General features: G+C 43.1%; 1 protein-coding gene across 2 annotated transcripts; it reads left to right on the top strand.

The window, feature by feature from the left end:
• The first annotated feature begins 1747 nt into the window (after positions 1–1747).
• On the top strand, positions 1748–6179 carry LOC133892573 (probable LRR receptor-like serine/threonine-protein kinase At2g16250). Of its 2 annotated transcripts, XM_062333427.1 has the most exons (4): positions 1748–3452; positions 4449–4577; positions 5307–5329; positions 5425–6179. In XM_062333427.1, the coding sequence occupies exons 1-4, from the start codon at positions 1894–1896 to the stop codon at positions 6003–6005; spliced, it is 2292 nt and encodes a 763-aa protein (XP_062189411.1). In that variant the 5' UTR covers positions 1748–1893; the 3' UTR covers positions 6006–6179. The 2 variants fall into 2 exon arrangements, with proteins under 2 accessions (XP_062189411.1, XP_062189412.1); XM_062333428.1 differs by lacking the exon at positions 5307–5329 and having other exon boundaries at positions 5425–5835.
• The last annotated feature ends 6878 nt before the right edge of the window (positions 6180–13057 follow it).

The following is a 13057-nucleotide window of genomic DNA, read 5'->3' as shown; positions in this document are numbered from 1 at the left end:
AACACAAATCTACATTATCTAATGAATAAAACAAAACTATATCATTATGGAAAAAATCTAGATCTAGATTTAGCTAGCTCTCCAAACCAAAATCTAGACCATCTAAATTAAAATAGAACATAATGCTTACCTTGGATTAACAAATGCCAATGAATCTTCAAGTTTTCACCGAAATTTAACAATTTTTTTTTATCAAAATTGACCTCTCCCTCCAAAAGCTGCACATGTTCAGTCGCCACTGTTTTGCTTCGATTTAGAGATAGGGAATAATGTATTGTTCTAATAGTACAGACGGTTTCATGTTTGAAGCCATTTGTACTAACGTGTCTCACCTCTCTGCGGTTATTTTCTCAAAGAACTCATATTTGAAGCCATCTGTATTAATTTTACGGACAGCTCGTGTTTGGAGTTATCTGTGATATTCTTTTTATTACAGATAGCTCTAAACACAAGCATTTGTATTAATATTACAGATGGCTCATATTTGGAGCCGTATGTGATATTAATTTTATTACAGACGGCTCTAAATACGAGCCATCTGTAATAAAAACGTCCCATCACCTACAAAGGAGTTTCGTTATTATCACAAACAATTTTTATTTAGAGTCGTCTATAATAATCTTTACACAGACAGCTTCACATACCCAGCCAGTTATACAAGGATATCCCACTAAATTATTTTTTAGTAGTGCTTGACCTTATCCTGTAGCACCGTTTATCCTTGTCACAACAATAAATACATGTCTTACATTGCAATATTGTTCTCGTCTATATTGATACACTTGTCATTCACATCATCACTCCGATTTAAAAAAGACAAAGACATTACTTAAACACTACATCATTTCCCCCATTAATTCTCAACGGTAAAACCATACCAATTAAGAACAAAACAAGACACGACAAGGAAAATAATACGCACACCATAAGTCATTGGTCCTCCCTATGACGCTACAAACTTGATCTTAGCCCGTACCACCATTTGTCCTTGTCACGACAATAATAGTATGCCTTACACCGCAATATTGTTCTCGTCTGAATTGGTACACTTGTCGTTCACATCGCTGCTCCAATTTGAAAAGAAAAAGACATTGTTGGATACATCTAGCCGGATGCGCAAAATTAAACCACATCATTTTTCCCATTGATTCGCAGCACGGCAGCAGTAAGATCCTACCAGTTAAGAACATATTTAGAGTCAGACAAGCTCCAATCCAAGACCCAAATATTCCTTGGTATGAACCTACGAACAGGTAAAACCAGGCCCCACTGCCTCTTCTCTATCACAGACACGTGGGCCCATGTGCTAGAAAAAAGATCTTTTATTATGTATATCACGTATCTTTCCTTTTTTTCTCAATTACACTGACATCCGTTAGATAAAAAAAATACAGTATAAATCAAAATTTTATAAAAATCTTTTTAAAGTGTCTACAGAATTTCCTTCCCATCGCGTCTGTCCGATTCCACTCGACCCGAGCCGCCGGGTGGTCGGGCGCTGACACGTGGACCCCGCTTTCACCCCGGCGCCGGCCGCCTCCCCACCAGTCAGGCACGGGCGCATGGACGCGCGGCCGCGGCGGCGGCCGTGAGCCGGGCCCGCGTGACAGCTAGCCGCGACGGTTGGGTGCGGGCCCCACACGCTGCCTCTCCTCCTCCGCTATTGTTTACTCGCCCCCGCACACGGGACGATGTGATGCCAGTTTCTCTCTTCTCTCTCCGCTTGCCGCCCTCCCCGTCGTGCTCTGGTTGGTTGGTCAACCCCCCCCCCCCCCCCCTCTCTCTCCAAGCCCAGGCATTTCCGCGAACTCATCGCGCGCGTTGCCGCCACATGGCCGCGCCGTCGCCCGCGCACAGGTAGGCGTCTCGCGGGCTGCGAGTTTGGCTGCTGCCATGCTCCTGCGGCTGCTGCTGCTTGTGGTGGTGGTGGCGGCGGCCGTGGCGCAGCCGCAGCCGCTGGCGTCGCGGACGGACGTGGCGGGGCTGTACAGCCTGCGCGGGTCGCTGGGGCTGCGGGCTCGGGACTGGCCGGCCAGGTCCGACCCCTGCGCCGCGTGGGCGGGCGTCACCTGCAGCGCCGGCCGCGTCGTGGCGGTCACCGTCGCGGGCCTCCGCCGCACCCGCCTCGGCGCGCAAGCGCCGCGGTTCGCGGTCGACGGGCTGCGGAACCTCACCGCGCTCGAGCGCTTCAACGCATCCGGGTTCCCGCTCCCCGGGGAGATCCCCGCGTGGTTCGGCCGCGGCCTCCCGCCGTCGCTCGCCGTCCTCGACCTCCGCTCCGCCGCCGTCAATGGGACGCTGCCGGCTGACCTTGGCGCGTCGGGGAACCTGACGAGCCTGCTCCTTTCCGGGAACAACCTCTCGGGCCTGGTCCCGGCGTCGCTGCTCTCCGTCAAAGGGCTTCGCTTTCTTGACCTCTCCCGCAACAATTTCACCCGCGAGCTGCCGAACGTCTCTGTCGTCGCCGGAGATGGAGCCGCCTCGTTGTTTAACATTTCCGGGAATTCTCTTTATGGAGTGGCCGGTGATGCGATTGGGGCACTCAAGGGAAGGTTTCGTGTGGTGGACGTGTCGAGCAACTACTTCGATGGAGCTTGGAACGGGTCTGACGGAACAGTGGTTGTCACAATGAATTGCTTCTATGGTGTGCCGGGTCAGCGCAGCCGTGTGGATTGTGAGGAGTTTTATAGGAAGAAAGGCGTGAGGCTTGTTGATGCTCCAGCGCCCTCGCCCTGGCCTTCGCAGCAGCCGTCACCGGAGAAGAAGAAGAAGCAAAGGATCTCCAAAAATGTACTCATTGGAGTCCTTGCAGCTGCGGCAGCCTTAATGGTTGTGTTTTTCTTTGCATTGGTGTTCTGTTTGGCGAGGAAGAAACGGAGACGAAGAAGGGGAGGGAGAGGAATGGAATCAAATGAGGAAGGTTCACGCTCTGTGCGTAGGAGGGATAGCAGTGTAAATCCCGTGGCGTCATCACCAGCGGCAGTGTCCCCAAGAGCCAATGCTGGACCTAAGGATGTGTCTGCTGTTTTCGGTGAGTTCACCTTTGAGCAGTTGGTCCATGCCACTGGGGGCTTTGGTGACGACAAACTCATCAAGCACGGGCATTCAGGGGATATTTACCATGGTGTCTTAGAGAATGGCTCCCATGTCATTGTTAAGAAGGTTGGTGCAAAGGGTGCCAACAAACAGGCACGTGAATTGGACTTCTATACGAAGTACTCGCACGAGAGGATTGTTCCGTTGCTTGGGCATTTGGCCAAGGATGATGAGGAATTCCTTGCTTACAAGTATATGCCAAAGGGGGACCTGACCAATGCATTGCACAAGAAACCTGTCGACAGTGCAGATGGCTTGCCCTCGTTGGATTGGATAACTAGACTGAAGATTGCAACTGGTGTGGCTGAGGCCATGTGTTTCCTTCATGATGAGTGTAGCCCACCATTAGTTCACAGGTATTCAGTTCCATATGGTCCAGGCATCTACTTTTTCCATGCTATTGTTTATGACATGCTGTTGGTTGGTACAACCTAGTATTAAAAAAATTGGTCCTGGATGCCCTAATTTTATTTGGTCCCGACACTTAGATCATAGTTCAGAAAACCATGGAACAGCCATATGCCTTCATTTTACAAAAACTTGTATGCAAATTAAGTTGAAAGATATGTTGAAGGCAACAGATAAGGTAGGAATAGTGATCAAGAAGTCAAAGTATATAATCTTATGAGATAATTTACAATCTTTACTTTTCTAATTTCTTGGGGGGGGGGGGGTGCTTTCTTGCTTTGAAGATGGCACCAATGCATTTTACATTATCAAGGCACTATTGCTGAAGAAAAAGAAATTCTATATGTGCGAGTCTTCTGTGTTTATGAATCACTTGCAAGTGTGAAGAAAATCTCAGGCTTAGAGACTGAATAGGATTTATCTCTGTATATTGGCTAGAAGCAACACATGTAAAAATATACATTTTGGTATGACTTGTCATTTTCAGGTATTTATCTTGTTGGAAAAAGTAGTACTTGTATGTGTGTCTTTCTGAATCCATTGTGCATTTTTCTAGATCTCCATGCGGTGTCTTTTTACTAAAGTCTAGAACAAGTATACCATTGCATTCAGTCTCTATCATAGCATTGCATTTGCATTTGACAGTTTACTTTTGTGTTCCGGGAATGTCATCAATCATTCCAGGAAACTTTTATCTAATGTACTTTGACATAACTGGAACTCTGGAAGTAGTAATCTTTTGTTCCTCCTGCCTGTTTTGTCTGATTAATTATTTCTAACTTGTATCACTTTGATTAGGCTATTTTGTCAGTAGTTGACCTCAAGCTTTCGAAGTTAAAAGCAACACCTTCAATTTGATGCATGTTACTCAATGCCTTGATTTTCTAGGATGTCGGTGTTGACTTTTGATTAATTATGTTTTGATTTCCTTATTGTAATTGTAGAGATATCCAAGCAAGCAGCGTCCTTCTAGATGATAAATTTGAGGTGCGACTTGGAAGTATGAGTGACATATGCACTCAGCAAAGTGGTGGAAGCCAGAATGTCTTCTCTCGGATTTTGAGATCATCAAAGTAAGATTTCTAGCTGTTCTATCTTTTTCTTTATTAAAACTTCAAACAAGAACAACCTCTCATTAATGACTCAATTAGATGGTTTTGCAATTTGTTTTGAACATTGTCAACGTTAGGGCTTAGTCAGAGTTAATTTGGATAGAGAATAAATATGATGTGTATCTTGTTTTCTGGCATGTATTGGTTACTTGGTGTTGGTTTGGCACTTGGTAGTTCACTGTTCATAGCGCACACACCTAATGCCTTCTGTCCTGTCGTTTGTAGTCCAGTAAACTCCAAATTTGTCTTCCCGGAGAAAATTGTTATTTTTCTGAAGAGTAAATTTCAAAAATCTACAACTATTTTGACATATATTACAGAAAATTACAACTTTTGATGCTTATTTTAAAAACCTACAACTATTTTGATACATGTTGCAAAAAACTACAACTTTCTCACCGTGTACTCACCTGTCATCATCTATGACATATAATAGCAGGATTAACTGTGAGCCCACCCATTGCCAGAGGATGACACGTGGGTCTACGGTGAGAAAGTTGTAATTTTTTTTAACATGTGTCAAAATAGTTGTGGGTTTTTGAAACAAGCATCAAAAGTTGTAGTTATTTTTTGCAATATATGTCAAAATAGTTGTAGTTTCTTGAAATTTACAATTTTCTAAAAAAATTCTATAGACTATTAGATTGAAGTTTTTGACTGACGTCTGTATGTGGCGTTTTCACGTGCCAGGTCGCTTGAGAAGCACACATCAGGTGCTAAATCTTTCACATAACCATGCTACTTTTATATGGAAAAGGAAGTTTCATAGTTTAATGTCCTCTGTTTTCGTGTCTTCTTTCCCTGACAGCCCCGCCAGCCACATGCTCCTACGATGTCCACTGCTTCGGCAAGGTGCTGCTCGAGCTAGTGACCGGCAACTTCGGCATCAGCGGAGCAAAAGCCGCCGCCTCAGAGGACTCGGAGTGGCTCGCGACCACGCTGAGCCACATCAACCCCGGCGACAAGGCGACCATCACGAACATCATCGACCCCCTGCTCGTCGTCGACGAGGACCACCTGGAGGAAGTGTGGGCAGTGGCGATCATCGCCAAGACGTGCCTTAACTCGAAGCCCTCGCGGCGTCCCTCGGCGCGCTACGTGCTGCGAGCCCTGGAGAGCCCGCTGCGGGTGGCGTGGCAGGGCTCCTCTCGGTCCAACTCCTCACGGCTGAGGAGCTCGTCGTCGCGCAGCTCGTGGCAGTCCGTGTTCCAGGGGAACCGGGTGCAGAGCCTGGACACCGTGGCGTCGGCGTCGGTAGGGCAAGCACTGGATCAGAGACATTCGGTGAGGTCGTATGGGAGTGGAGGAGAGGCGTCGTTCTCGTCCAAGAGAGCTGCGCGGGAGATTGCGCCGGAGCCGGTAGGGGGAGAAGACGACGTTGTTGTGTAGGGCACCTTTTTTTTTTGCGATTCTTTACAGGCGTTCGTGATGATTCTTTCTCACATGATATCCACTGGCATGTGTGTATAATTTGTTGTCGTCTGATGCGTTGATCCGGTGTTCCAATATGAGAATTGTGCATAAAGAGTATTTTTTAGGAAAAAAACCAAAATTTCTATGTTTGAGTTTTTTTCCAGAATGTCTTTCTTGCTTGAATAGCGTTTCCAGAATTTCTTGAAGTAGCAAAGAAATGTTAAAAAATGAATAATCTACTAAAACTTTTCAATTTTTGTTGTCAAATTTGAAAACTTTTCAATGTTGAATTCTAGTATGTTTAACTTTTCTTCTTAAGTCAGTGCCACATCATTGGCACCAAATCGCCATGGTGGCAAAACCACCTCTGAAATCACTTATTCTTTTAGCCAATATATAATTGTCTCAAGCAATTAACTGATGTAATCATGTTACTTCAACTATTCACTCACAGCCGTAAGGAAGAAAATCCTGGAAGCTTATTTAGTTATAGATTTAACAAAGAAATTTCGTCCGGCTACAAATGTCCACATGACAATAGGTTATGGCATTACCACCGGCATTACCCTGTACTAAAGTATTTTTTAAGAGGATGTGCTATCATTATTAAGTGAACTCAAAATGTATGGTGGTACTACATCAGATCAGATCTTGCTACTGAATTCAGAAACTACGGCCTGGTGAACAACTTATCCCACATATACACACTGCTCTCTGTCTTCCTTACCAGTGGAGGATCTTCCAGGGACACAGGGGACTCAAGCCCCACTCACTTATTGTGCCAGCGTACCTAGGAGCCCTTTATTGTGCTGGTGCACCTGGGAGCCCTTTGATCCCCTCCTTGAAATTTTTGGCGGGTCATTGAAGAGCTAGGCGGCGCAGACGATCTGCGCGGGTTGGCCAGCCTCTCCTAAAATTTGTGCTGGATCCACCACTGCCCCTTACACAAAACTCCGTTTTTGCCTCTTGATAACTAAGATAGTGTCTTTTGCAACATAATCTGATTACAATGGTAAGTGATTCCATTAAATCGCGCCCTCTAGTTCCTCAATCCACAATAGGTGAAGGGCCACCACCTTGTGGAGCATTTTGGGCTGAAACTGTGACCAGTTTGACTAACTAATCAAACTTTACTGATAGTTCATCTATCATCCGCCTTTGTTGTTGTACTTGATCTTCAAGGCTTGCTTTGTGTGGTCCTTTTGGTGACCCTCGATCGTCATCTCAAGTGTCTTCAGGGAACTGAGGCTAGCTCAGTTAGTTGAGAGTGTGTATACGTTTAGACCATCTAAGTTTGAGTTTTCTTGGATACAAATTTGAGTACTAATTTTTTTTTAAATAGCTATGTGTATTTTGGACATCCTATGACACCTTGTTGGTGTAGAAACCACAAGTTGTATTTTCATTATTAAAAAAAAATCTACCGCCATATGTGCTAGTGCAGCATTGAAGACGTCAGGATATCCTTCCCCGTCTGAGGGATGGATGCGTTGAGCTCAGGGTAACAAGGCCAGACATGTTCGATGCAAGTGCCTGGTCACCATTAGACAACGAACCCTTCCCAAGGCAAGGTGCTAAAGGCCTTGCTTCCTCTTGAGAGGTAGATGTGCTTGACTTCATGGGCTCTTCCGAGCCTTTGAACGGGAATCCAGTCCTAAAAGCATGCTCTCAAATCTATCAAAAACTAGCAATGCATGGCATAGATGGACTGCTTGTTTCTTACTACATTCTTTTCTTCATAAAGCAGCAGTTTCAGATAGAAAACAGGTGCATCAAATCTCCCCAGGTTCTCGCCGTGGGGAATCCTCTAGCTTTAGCCGCTCCTAGACTTGATCACATGGACATGGACATGGACACACAAGTTCTGGTGCAGACAGCCTTATGCATTCGGCATTCCTGGAGATGCACAAACGAAGCTAATTAACTTCTAGTCCATCAATTCTAGAACCACTCCATAATACATGATGTCTCATTCTCTTACTATAATGAGCCATACATCTTAAGTTTTCTAGAGCGACTAGTTAAACTCCCATGCGTTGTCACGGAACAATAAATGCATGTAAATAATGGTCCATGTGAAAACATAATTAAAAAAAAGTCTTTTCAATTAATTCGTAGCACTTTGATTCCAATTCTTATGAGTTGTTACCGTGATACATCGAATATGGCCACAATAGCAAAATATCAGTCAGACATACTCACAGGACCATGCTTCACTCATCCTTGCTTCCCTTCTGTTCTAACAAAAAAACTGCAAATATGTAATGCAACATATATTTAAAGAGCATATGTAAAGCAACCTGCAATCTCTGACAAATTTAACTACACTTATCAACTGCTATTGCCTATTAGAAAATTAAGGTAAGAAAATATTAAACCACTTGTACATTGACAAGCCAGCTATCAATCAACGATCTCATCCGAATTCAGGTAAATTTACCTCAGTGCTACATTTACCTATTTGAAGAAACTTCTTAGTTTCAATAGTACACTTGTCAAGTTGCTACTGCATATCAGAAAACTAATGTAAGAAAATGTTTAAACCACTTGTAGATTGACAAGCCAGCTATCGATCAATGATCTCATCCGAACTCAGGTAAATCTACATCAGTGCTACATATACCTAGTTGAGGAAACTCATCCAACGCTCTTTTTTCAGGCTGTGACACTCTTTCCTTTCTGCAAATGCACCATTCTGAATTCATCTCCAGTTCATAGCAAAGTTAACAGTACTTTTACATCACTGGAGAATGATGATCCTGCAGCATGACGAAGCCAGTAAAACAAAAGAAGTCAAAAAACATGTTGTATTAGTTTAGTTAAGCAGCATGACATGATTCTAGGAATCTGGACAAGGTGCTCATTTACCCCAAATTAAAGATACATGCAAGATATCTTTCATTAAGGGACAGTCTCTAAAGTCGTACTCAAAACACCCAGAAAGGACGTTTTTGATGTCTGGAGGTATACTGTATGGGAATATTGGTTTTTCTTCTTCAGGAAGACCAACTGATAAATCTCATATGGTGATTTTCCATGCCATGGCTTAATGCCACTCAACATCTCAAAGGATGCTGCCAGCAAAACCCCATGAGTCAGTCTCATAAATAATCGGACCTCTGATGTTTAGTTCCCAAGAATAAAAGAGTTTTTAGCAGGACAGTGAAGCCTTGTCAAGCTCTGAAGATTCACACTGGAGAACAGATTTTAAGATGATAAAGAAACTTACAGTTGTACTTGGAAAGTGGTCATGCGGTACAAAATTTCCGGCTGGGCAACATGCTCTTATGTGAAAAAAGATATCAATATTTTGGTTGTTACCTTATTGAAAGTATCTTATGATCCAACATGCAATCGACGTCATGAACGTGGAGAAGAATGTGTTTAATAACTTAATTGGTACCTTACTAGATATATCTGGTAAAACAAAAGATACACTAAAATGCACGACAAGACCTGGAAGAAATGAACCCCGGGAAGGATCTACATTATATATAATTAGACAATGGCAAGAAGAAACTTTTCACAGCTTGCTACACTATAAGCAAGGAAGAGAAGATCAGCATGTGTGGTTGCTTGTGTGATGTTAAAGTTCCGACTGATTACTCCTCCAACATCAGGAGCTTAGTGAACATGAAAGATAAGAAGTTAGTTGGTATGAAATCTCATGATTGTTACATGATGTCGACGCAGATGGTTCCAGTTGCAATTTGAGGTATTCTACTAGATAAGGTCCGAGACCCAATCATAAAGTTGTGTTACTTCTTCAACGCAATTTCACAAAAGGTCATTGATCCGAACAAACTGATAAAGCTACAAGAAGACGTGGTCTATACTATATGTCAGTTTGAGACTATTTTTCTTCCAACATTTTTTGATATAATGCCCCCATCTAATTATTCACATTGTGGGTGAGATAAAGAGTCTTGGCCTCATGTTTTTGCATCAGATATATAATTTCGAAAAGTTCATGGAGGTTCTAAAGAAAAATATTCATAACTAAGGTCGCCCGGAAGATTGCATTGCCCAAGGATGGACTACAGAGGAGGTCATTGAGTTTTGCATTGACTACATGAAATTGAACGTGATTGATATGCTTATATCTCGCTATGAGGGGAGGCTAAAGGGGAAATGGACGATATGTCATACTTCAATCCATATCAAAGATCGTGTTTCATTCAATCAAGCATATTTCCCAGTTCCACAACAATCAGTTATAGTGGGCTCGTATGTCAATATGCACGTGAGCATGCTATGCTCCACAAATCCAACGAAGTTGGAGGATTGGATCACAAGAGAGCACATAGATAATTTCGGCAATTAGTTACGTAAACACAAGATGGATAAGGATACCAATGATGCTCTGTTGGAACTGCTGGCTAATGACTCGTCAACTACGATCCGCACATTCCAAGCACTGATACATGTATCAGTGCCGATCAGTACTTTGAACCGGCACTAATGCCTTACCTATATAGCCAGCACTTAGCCACGGGCCTCGCTCACTCCATTCAGTCCGATGCCACTCCTCCTCCCGACGCATCACCCCGCAGCGTCCTCCCCGACGCGCCGCCTCATCCCCGATTCTCCTCCCCAACTCACCGCTCCTCTTCCTGACACGTCGCTCCTTCTCGATGCACCGTCCCGCAGCCTCCTCCCCGACACGCCTCCTCCCTGACGCTCCTCCCAATGCACCGCCGCCTCCCGACGTGCCACCCCACAGCCCCCTCCCCGACGTGCCAACTCCTCCTCGATGTGTCACCTCCTTCTCGATGCTCCTCCCTGATGTGACGCTCCTCCTCGACGTGTCGCCCCGCAGCCTCCTCCCGAACGCGCTGCCTCCTCCCCGCCGCTCCTCCCTGATGCACCACCCTGCAGCCGGCCAACCTCTCCCCATGTGGTACGGTACTTGTGCTCGGCTACTCTCGTGGCAACCCTAGCTCCGGAAAATCCTGCTATGATTCCTATCCGACTTCTACCATCAATGTCGAAACTAGTAGCCCTAATACGAGCGTGTGCTTAATCGCTTCTAAATTTTGCTCTGTTTTGTTGGTTTGATGCGTTCTTCTCGTGGTGGGGTTGGATGCCATGCCTTAGCCCGTTTCAAGCGTCCAATTCAAATTTTATTACTGATAGATATGTGATTGTGTTGCCCCCTTCATGGACTACTACTATCTGCGAGGAGCAGTGATCCATTTGTTAATATAGTGCGGTCTCATATTGATTTGTATGCTGATTTCCTTTTGTTGGTTTTAGACTTCATCCAAATTGGAACAAGCTATATGGAAGGTCTAAGTAGGGCTCAAATTGGTTAGATTTATGATATGGATAACTTCTTAAGCTTCAGTTTATTTGTTTGTACTGCATTGTGTCCTATCATTAAATGGTGAAAATATGTTCCAAGGGAACAGATAATAATCAAACAAGCACCAGTAACAATGAAATACACAAAGGCACATCTTTGTCCTATATAGGTCCCTGTAACTAAGTGGCATGAAAATGTATATTTGGTCTTTAGAGCTTCAAGTTTACACGCGTATTTGCATCTATTTGATGTTTTAGCAGGTAGCTCATAAGTCATGGGTGATTCAAAGCACAAAATGGTTGGGTTTTTTTTTTTGAAATATTTAAAGTAGGTCACAATATGGCATAGAATGACACTCGAGCCAATACTGCTTTTCTCACTTAGATCCCCTAATTTTGAACTAACGTCTATAGATCCTATACTTATGCTAGCTTGTACTGCATTTAAAAATTTTAACAAACAATTGCAACAACAGGTTTTCTCAAATCGTAGAGCTGTTGTTAAAAATCATTCAAGGTATTCAACAACTGGTTTGACACGGAGTTCGTTTATGTCAACAAGGTGTTGCTTTCTATAAAAATTATACATTTATGCAATAATGTGTGTTTATTACAACTTTACTGAATAATAGGGTTTTAGTATGATCAGTCCTGGGTGATCACTTGCTCTAGAAGCTGGACACGTGAGTGTTATTTTCTTTTGGATTTTATTTTACTTTTGTACTTGCTCCATACAATACAGATCGTCAACAACTGTTTGTAAGGGCCTTATCAGTGGCACTACCACCAAAAATAGAGTAAGCAGTGGAAGCATAAACATCGCAAATTTGCTAGCGCGGGCTTTGAAACTTACTACTTTGTTTTCTCTGTGTGCTTATATGCCAAGGGAATGACCTTACTATTCACTTCTAGTTGTACTACTTGCTAGTTATTTTCATGAACCTACCAGAAAGCAACATACTGCAGCATTTTTTATCACTATTTTGTGCATTTATCGGCTGAAGTATCCTCATTTGAAATGTAAATGCTTTACTTATCTTCATTTTGATGACCCCTATATAAAATGCTTTATTGTTGATGATTGTTAACTACTTGGTTCTCTTATTTCTGGCCCTCATCACTTTTGTCAAACTTAAGTTTTATTTGACTTTAACTATACTTATTAATGACAAATGGGATTGCCAGATGAAAGAGTAGAAGTAGATGAATTAGTAAGACACTCATTGGCTGGTTTACCTTCAAATGACTATAATGGAAACTTTGAGGATGAGGTTCTCTATGATGCATCATTTGCAGAATAGAAGATAATTTTGTCAAGTATCAAATTACTCGGTGGATAATTTTTTCAAGCATTGAGGAGGGAGGTGGGAGAGAACATTGAGCCAGCATCTGCTTGACCATTATTTAGAATTTTTCATGTATTTAGTGAAATTTACATGTATTTCAGTTAAGATGTCATAATATGAATATATATTTGGCATGTAAATCATAACATGTATTTTATAATTTTTATGCATTTATAATTTCATGTAATTAAATAATTCATGTAATTAGAATTTCATGTTTTACAATTTTTATGTAGGAATGACACGTTCAAAATCCAACTGCCGCGCACGGCCCTGCCCTCCCCTCTCCGATACAAGGCCCCTCAATATTGTCTAAGGGATCTTATTTTGTTTTGCCATTTTTCAATCGCATTGGTTTCCCTGATGTTCCCTTTGCCA

This window comes from Phragmites australis, chromosome 15, assembly GCF_958298935.1.
Source record: "Phragmites australis chromosome 15, lpPhrAust1.1, whole genome shotgun sequence".
NCBI classification, from domain to species: domain Eukaryota; kingdom Viridiplantae; phylum Streptophyta; class Magnoliopsida; order Poales; family Poaceae; genus Phragmites; species Phragmites australis.
Note: the sequence above shows the minus strand (reverse complement) of the source record. Positions and strands in the feature narration are given on the sequence as shown.